We start from the raw sequence: 9,191 nt of genomic DNA, 5'->3' as shown, positions 1-9,191 counted from the left end.
AGACAGGGGGGAGCTTGACAGAGACACACAGGGGAGACGGGAGAGGCCCCAAATCCCTGCAGAGCTGGACATAGGGGCACTCATTCTCATGCTGCCCACAAAGGCAGATATTGAGGCCATGGTGGCTAGGATTGAGGAAAAACACAGTCGGGAGCTGCTAGACGTTAGACAGGATGTCGCCCACTTAGCAACGAGGGTAGAGGGTGGCGAGACGTCCATGGCAGCCATAGTGGGAAGAATCAAAGAAATTGAAGATGCCAGTGCCAACCAAACCACTACAATGACTGACATGCAGCTTCATATTGAAGATTTGGAGGATAGGAATCGGCACAACAATCTAAGAGTGCGGGGCATTCCAGAGGCTACCGGTCCTGAAAACATACGTGATACAATCATGGCGATCTTCAACTCTCTCCTGGGCAACCCGCCCAATACAGTAATTGAGATTGATCGCGCACACAGGGCTCTGGGCCCACGATCCACAGATACGGAACGTCCCCGTGATATAATTTGCAGAATACAACACTTCACGGTCAAGGAAGCAATACTACGTAAAATGTGGTCCAATGGGCCACTGGACTTTGACGGTGCCACTGTGAGGATCCTACCAGATCTGTCCAGAGCGACCCTGCAGCGGAGACTGATCCTACGCCCTCTCGTGGCCCGTCTACGTGACGCAGGTATTGTTTATAGGTGGGGATTTCCATTCCACCTTATTATTCGTAAAGATACCTCTACCTTTGCCCAGCGGCAGCGAGCAGACCTGCCAGACATGTTCTCATTCCTTGATATGGAGCCCTTTCCAATTCCTGATTGGTTATATGTAGAGCCTGTCATAATTACAATCACCACTAGTGGCCGCTGTAGAGTTTTCTTCGCACGTGGTAAACTAACAACATCTCAGCGTCATAATCAAAGTCATCACTAGTGGCCGCTATAGAGCACGCTTAATCACGGTAAAGTAACAACATCTCGGCCTTTGCAGGACACATCATAATCAAAGCCACACAGTGTCACGCTGTGATTTGTACTATATGGGACTTATTCTCCATGACAGTTTAAGCAAAAAAAAATTATAATTAGTAGGAAAGTGTGAGAGAAGTGTGGAAGATATGACAGTGAACAAAATTCCAAGTCAATTTCAGTATCTAAACTGTGGCATCAGATTGGAGCGTGGGAGGGGAGCTTAAAGGAGAACTATGAGATGAGTGCTTTTCCCTCACCTCATAGTTCTAGCCGACCTGTGACAATGAGACTGTCACAGGTCGGCTCAGTAGATCGGGGAGTGAGCGAACACATACCGGCATTCGCTCACCTCTCGATCCTGTCAGGGCTCTCTGCCGTGACAGGGGAGGGGCTGGATTCCTCCCTCCCCGCTCTGATCCGCCAGCACTGACTGGCGGAACGGACGGGGGAGGGGGCGGGTACAGCTGGCTCTGCCTCTAGATAGGCAGAGCCAGCTGTCACTCACGCAGCTGGGCGGATCTCGACATCGATGTCGGGATCCTCTCAGGCTGCGGCGTCTCAGGGCATTACATTTACTGCCTTTAGTTGTAATGTGAATACGCCCAGCAAGTCAGCTCTGCTGTGGAACACACATTGATTTGAATTGCATGCCACTACACTATTGCCTCTGTACTTTTAACCAAAGAAGTGTTGTAGAGGGAAAATGTTGTAATTTTTTTTTTTCTAATGTCATTTTGCTGCAACGACATTCGTCCAATAACGAATTTCGGAAAATCGGGAATTTCGGATTCGTTTACATTCGTCTTTGTATTTCGGAATTCGGATGCATCCGAATCTCCGAAAATTCGTCCAAAAGGAATTTTCGGAACGAACCGAATCGCACATGTCTATTGCATGTTCTCTATGGAGGGGAGCTGTCAGCATGGTATGTAATCATGTGTGTTCCTGCTGCAGAGTGGACGGTATTGCTTTCTGTGGGGGAAGAGAGACCTGCTGTCAGGACGGTACGGGGAGAGCTCTGGTGACAGGCGTGAGGGGGCAGAGCTGCTCAGGATGGAGAACGGAGGACATGTCAAATATTGACCAACCCTTTCCTGTGCAGAACAATCACCCAGTGATTAGTACCGATCTCTCTGTATATGTAAACAACTGAGGATATAGAGATTATTATGTCCCCAGTTTCGATTGAACAGGAAGTGTTCTAAATATTTACTATCTGCTCACTTTGTGAATGAATAGGAAGCATCTCAGTACAGAGGCTTCCTGTCCATTCATAAACGGGTTGATAGTAAGTGAATGAACAGGAAGCCTTTGTACGGACTGCCTCCTGCTCATTGAGTGCTGGAGATGCAGAAAAGAGATGGAGGACTCTGTGTCCTCATCCTCAATCTCTTTTTCTATTTTAAAATGGAATTATGGGGGGTCTGTAAAGTTAAAGAAGAAATTAGGCGCCCCCCCCAATTATTGGGGAAAAAAGTCATTTATGGTTTCAGTTTGACAAATTCTGCTGCAGGAGGTGCGTTGCACTGCCATTCAATTCAATGGCACCCCAAACGCACCTTCCGCCTGCAGTGCGATCACCCACATTGGAACGTGCTGTACAGCAATGCCGTGCGTCTCAGTGCGCTGCAAAAAAACTTTGCATGCAGTTTTACTCTGAAGTAAACTTTATGTTTGTAACACTCAGTTTGTGTATTTTATTTTAAAGATTATATTTAAAGATTACATTTCATTTTTTAAATCCAATTAATCTAAAAAAAAAAGAATCACCCAAATAGTCGATTATGAAATGAATTGTTAGTTGCTGCCCTACTCTTCAATTGCTGTAAATGTGCAAATACAGAAAATTTTAAAAATCACTATCACTATATTATAATGTTATTAATATATGAATTGTAATGTCCAATTTATTTTAATGCTACAGTGGCCTGAAAGACTCTCAATCTGATTGTTCATTCCAATAAATAATATGTGCAGCTTGACACTTCTTTCATAATAACAATTTTTTTTTGTTTCTGTTGCTGACACTGGAATTATTTCAACTTTAAGGCAATGGTGACCTCTGGTGGCTGATTGTATCATTTAGAGACTAAAATTGGCTAATTTATGACACCTGGTGGATGTTTGTGTCCCTGCAGCTGATTATTCACAATTTTTGATTTAAAATGTCCCGCATGGCCTCTGTGTGTGAGAATAAATACAAAACCTGGCCAACCAATACTAATATTTTCCTCAAAGCGATCGTATCATATATCGTAACATGACCTATCTATGCTATACAATTTGGCTCAGGGCAATAGGGGGTATAAATGTTGGGGTGTGTTTCTAGTATGGCAGGGGTATAAATGCTGGGGGTATGTTCCTGGAATTCTGCATTGCTGTATAGTGTATTGCTGGGATTTGTAGTCCTCTATAGCTAGTCTATAATGTATTGCTGACATTTGTAGTCCTCTATAGCTGATGGTATTATTCTGCATTGCTGTACAATGTATTGCTGACATTTGTAGTCCTCTATAGCTGATGGTATTATTCTGCATTAGTCTATAATGTGTTGCTGACATTTGTAGTCCTCTATACCTGATGGTATTATTCTGCATTGCTGTACAATGTATTGCTGACATTTGTAGTCCTCTATAGCTGATGGTATTATTCTGCATTGCTGTACAATGTATTGCTGACATTTGTAGTCCTCTATAGCTGATGGTATTATTCTGCATTGCTGTACAATGTATTGCTGGGATTCGTAGTCCTCTATAGCTGATGGTATTATTCTGCATTAGTCTATAATGTGTTGCTGACATTTGTAGTCCTCTATAGCTGATGGTATTATTCTGCATTGCTGTATAATGTATTGCTGACATTTGTAGTCCTCTATAGCTGATGGTATTATTCTGCATTGCTGTACAATGTATTGCTGACATTTGTAGTCCTCTATAGCTGATGGTATTATTCTGCATTGCTTTATAATGTATTGCTGACATTTGTAGTCCTCTATAGCTGGTGGTATTATTCTGCATTGCTGTACAATGTATTGCTGACATTTGTAGTCCTCTATAGCTCATGGTATTATTCTGCATTGGTCTATAATGTATTGCTGGGATTTGCAGTCCCTCTAATCCTTGGAGTCAGTGGCAGAACTACCAGGGTTGCAGCGGTTGCAGCTGGGACCGGCACTGGCGCTCCACCACTGTCCTAAAATCATTAGTCTGTATTCTTTTAGAGAAACTGTCACATGACACACAAAAAAGGTACCAGTGAGAACAATTGGGCGTTTCACTAACATTTCAGAGACTTGAAATTCCGGTTTTCTTTTGGAATGAATTCTGTTCATTTTATCGTTTCTACGGCATTTAATGCAACACTGTCACAGCTCTTCTAGGATGCACCTTTTCCTTCTATGTTTGTTAATTACTAACTTCATACATTCATACACAAAGAAACATCCCCATGTCTTAAAATAAAGCTTTGACCGTGTATGAGAAGGTGTCCTGTGTTCCTGGAGATGTCTGCAGGACCAGGACAATCTATGGTGCCTCGTCCCATGGACTGACTACTTGGGTGACCAACGACCTGGATGAGGGAGATGAAGACAAACCTTTTTTACACTCCGCCTCATCAGGAAATTGAGGCTCTATATGTACTTATATGTTCCTAGCAGAGCCTCATCCATTCCCTGATGAAGAGGAGTGTATATCCATGAAACGCGTTGAAAGTTATCTCCACTGATCCCCGATTCCGATCACATTCGTAACATTAGAGAAACATGTTGGATCTCTTTTGGCAATGACGATGTCGGATTGGTGATAGGTGGGGATCAAATACCGATAGAGGCTTCTAAATGTAAAACAAACAATATAAGATGATGCAGGAGATGTTCTTTAAAGGAGAACTATGAGGGGAGTGATTTTCACTCACCTCATAGTTCGAGCCCACGTGTGACAATGAGACTGTCACATGTCGGCTCAGTAGATCGGGAAGTGAGGGAACACATACCGCGTTCGCTCACCTCTCGATCATCTCCCTGCAGAGAGCCCTGACTGTCACACACGGCTCAGTGCAGGGATTCCCCCCGCCCTCCCCTGCCCTATCCTCCAGCGCTGACTGGCAGAATCGACGGGGGAGGGGGCGGGTACAGCTGGCTCTGCCTCTTATAGGCAGAGACAGCTGTCACTCACGCAGCTGGGTGGATCTAAACAGTAGATCGGGATCCGTCCCGGCTGCGGCGTCTCAGTATATAATGAGCTGTAGCTCCCTATATACTGAGCTTTGGGTAACGGGAGGACGCTAGTTTTTTGTCCTCCTGTGATCCTGAGGGGAGCTATGGGGAAAGCCCTGACCCCATAGTTCACCTTTAAGTGTTTTATATCATTATTGTTGATACATTTTGTATTTTTTTTCACATCTCACATGTTCCATGATTATTTTTATATACCGGGTTACAATGGGATGTGATTCCTTCTGAGCCGACCGTATGAACCCTACTGAGGAACTAACGTGCAATCCTTCCCAATGTCTATAACACAGCGCTGACTTTGATTGGCTGCACGGGGGAACGTTTCTTCTTTCTTTTTTGTTATATTATCAATAAATTCCCCAGAAAAAGATTTATATTTTTGTCTCCTGGACTGAAATCTCTTCCTCTGATGTCACTGCACACTGCGAGCTTCTCACCATGTGCGTTAGACACTGCAGCAAGTCAGATGTAGCCGGCCTCATTTCCTGGCTGGAGGACATCCGGTATCATCCAGCGCTTTCCTCCCCAGCCTGACTGTCCCTGACCCCGCCCCTTTCATCAAATGGATTTCGGTTCTTTCAATCATGGAGGCTCAGCATCACATGTGGGCGTTACCTGTATGCAAATAAAGCCTGTCTGGGAACGCCCCCACTCCTCCAGGCTGACACCCGCCCATCGAGACATTTACATAAATCCTTCCGAGAGACGATCCATCAGCCTTGAGGGCTATAAAGAGAAGTACTGAGGCAGAGTGCTAGGAAGTTTTCAGGAAGCTATGTACAGCACCCTGCCGGCCCCTCCCACCAACCATGAACTTCCTGTATTGTATAGAGAAGCACGGATATCCAGTGATGACATAAGAGGGGCTAGGGAAGCACAGAGACCCAGTGATGACATAGGTGAGTCTAGAGAAGCACAGAGACCCAGTGATGACATAGGTGAGTCTAGAGAAGCACAGAGACCCAGTGATGACATAGGTGAGTCTAGGGAAGCACAGAGACCCAGTGATGACATAGGTGAGTCTAGAGAAGCACAGAGACCCAGTGATGACATAGGTGAGTCTAGAGAAGCCCAGAGACCCAGTGATGACATAAGTGAGTCTAGGGAAGCACAGAGACCCAGTGATGACGTAGGTGAGTCTAGGGAAGCACAGAGACCCAGTGATGACATAGGTGAAGAGTCTGAATAATGTAATGAAAAAATAGGGTTGCATTAAAATTTTATTAGCATGTTGATGGGGGGTGGGGTTGGGGGAGGGACCAGGGTAATACATTCAGATTAAACATTCACCTTCATGAGCTACATCGAGAATTATCATCATAAAACAATCACATTCTGTGACAATTCCCAACACACACCTCGGGGATCAGAGAACACTGCTATCATATCAATGAAGACATCATTTTCTACAAGTCGGTTTAGTAAATAAGGCTATAAAAAGAAACAGAAGATGGGATAATAAGAACAGCGGACGGGGCTGGATTTCCATCTCTGGATATTGAAGGTGCACAAGATGGCTGCGTTTATAAACGCAGCGTACTGAGCGTCACTATACACTGTGATCACTGCAATTACCAATCCCCCCCTCCCCCTCCTCTCCTGTAGATTAGATCCCCAGCCTGTCTCTATATGTAACCTGCATATTATCCCCGTCATCTCTCATATCTGGGGGTGTCAGTCTCCTGGTCCCCCGCTGTGCTCAATGGTTCCTCCCGCTTAGCCCTACATCACTCCTCTGTCCTATACAAGGGGTTTGGTGGGAGGAACCACTAAGTGCAACAGGAGACTTTGTTTCCTAAGGGGACTCACCTTCATGAGGCAATTTGTGTGCATTAGATTGGGCTTTGGTGGCATGGGGCGGCAGGAGAGGTGCCACCTTGTGTTCATCTCACCGTGTTCATTCCCTTTCATAGACCCGATACACTATAAGGTAAAGGATGTAATATCTACACATCCCTTGTGTCTCATACAGGGACAATCCCTTCTTTATCTATAGCAGAAAGTGTCCTTGATTTGTTTGGGACAATCTCGCATCTTGCAGCTTAGTCCCTATAATGATGTGTCCTGGGTCATGTCCCACGAATACAGTGTCACCCTTATTTGAGTTTCTGTCCCAGGAATACTGCGTCACCCTTATTTGAGTTTCTGTCCCTGGAATACAGCGTCACCCTTGTTTGATTTTTTTGTCCCTGGAATACAGCGTCACTCTTGTTTGATTTTTTGTCCAAGGAATACAGCGCCACCCTTATTTGAGTTTCTGTCCCAGGAATACAGTGTTACTCTTATTTGAGTTTCTGTCCCTGGAATACTGCGTCACCCTTATTTGAGTTTCTGTCCCAGGAATACAGTGTTACTCTTATTTGGGTTTCTGTTCCAGGAATACAGGGGCACCCTTATTTGAGTTTCTGTCCCTGGAAAGCAGCGTCACCCTTATTTGAGTTTCTGTCCCAGGAATACAGCGTCACCCTTATTTGAGTTTCTGTCCCTGGAATACAGCATCACCCTTATTTGAGTTTCTGTCCCAGGAATACAGCGTCACCCTTATTTGAGTTTCCGTCCCAGGAATACAGCGTCACCCTTTTTTGAGTTTCCGTCCCAGGAATACAGCGTCACCCTTTTTTGAGTTTCCGTCCCTTTAATACAGCGTCACCCTCTTTTGAGTTTCCATCCCAGGATTACAGAGTTTCTGTGTGTGCAATGTAGCTCATTAGGGCTATCATTTTGATGATTAAGGGCCATAAGTGGACAGTTCCTGAATAATTAGAGGCGGGGCTTGGGATGTAGGCTCAAACCTTTTGTGTCTAATGGTAAATCCCGCCCTACATACAGATAACAAGGAATTTTATTTGGAAATCACCAATGAAAAAAAGAAAGGTGCATCAGATATATATTTGCCTTTTATAGCTCTCTCAGAGTTCCCGGGACACCGTGGTAAGGGGAAGGGCTTGGGGATGATGATTACAGAACATAGGTGGGCACAGGAGGATCACTCAGGATATAAGTGACTTGTTGTCATTCTCGTCTCCATCTTAGAAGATCTCCAATTTATCATCCTTTTTTTTATTCAGCTGGTAAGACACCAAAGACGGTCCCTCGTTTGTATGAGGCAGGGGTTCGAACACTTTGAGGTGGACATATTTGTCACCTCCAATCTTAACCTAAAAAGACAGAAAAAGATTCATAAGAAACAATCACACCTTTTATCTTTTCTTATATTTTCCTTGATATTCTTGTTATATTGTTATGTGGGATCTCAGGAATACCAGGCCTGAGATACTATAGCGGCTCCATTGGACTGCGAACTTTTGTGGGCCAAGGACGACACAAGCACAGTAGAGTGTAAGCTCCTCTGTACAGAGACTTAGCGCACATGTAGAAACGCCGATGTGCCCCAGTCTGTGACAATAATGTTGCATTTAAACCAACAACATTACCTTCACAATGTAATTCGTGCCGGCAACAACTTGAGTACAGAGGAGGACTGCTTTAAATTCGCTGGTGTTCTGTCCGGTCTTCTTTATAAACTCTCCTTTCACCTGAAGACAAGAAACACATCATCAGAGGTTTTCCACAAGCCAGACATTGACCCCTACGCTCACAGTCATGGATGCAGAGGATCGGACTGAGACTGACCTATGCACAGGTTGTGCACCTAAAAAAAAAATTAGACTGTGATCATTTTAAAATGATTTATCTCTGAATAAAATATAGGACTGAATGGGATTTTTTTATGTTTGGAGGAAGGAGGTGGAGATTCACAATGAATATACTTTGTTGCTATTAAGAAAAAATAGAAATAAAGACATCCCTGCAAAGGAAGCAATGAATACTCACCGGTCCTGCTGCCCACTGCAGGTCTAAACTTGCTGAAAGACCTTCAGCATCTGACATACTGCCATGAATGTCGGAATGTCAGATCTCCTGGCATACTTCCAGGGGTGTCAAATCTCCTGGCATACTATTGGGGGTTGTCAGATCTCCTGGCATACTA

General features: G+C 44.4%; 1 protein-coding gene across 1 annotated transcript in view; it reads right to left on the bottom strand.

The window, feature by feature from the left end:
- Positions 1 to 8,222: 8,222 nt before the first annotated feature.
- Positions 8,223 to 9,191, bottom strand: part of LOC108800122 (leukocyte cysteine proteinase inhibitor 1-like) — a 7,498-nt gene continuing 6,529 nt past the window's right edge. The window contains exons 2-3 of the mRNA XM_018572067.1: positions 8,635 to 8,736; positions 8,223 to 8,358 (exon numbers count right to left, since the gene is read on the bottom strand). Of these exons, the coding sequence (XP_018427569.1) occupies positions 8,230 to 8,358; positions 8,635 to 8,736 (231 nt within the window). The 3' untranslated portion in view covers positions 8,223 to 8,229. The remainder of the gene's footprint in view (positions 8,359 to 8,634; positions 8,737 to 9,191) is intronic.

This window comes from Nanorana parkeri, unplaced genomic scaffold (assembly GCF_000935625.1).
Source record: "Nanorana parkeri isolate BGI_ZX_2015 unplaced genomic scaffold, ASM93562v1 scaffold1924, whole genome shotgun sequence".
Taxonomy (NCBI): Eukaryota; Metazoa; Chordata; class Amphibia; order Anura; family Dicroglossidae; genus Nanorana; species Nanorana parkeri.
This window is presented reverse-complemented; position numbering and strand designations above follow the sequence as displayed.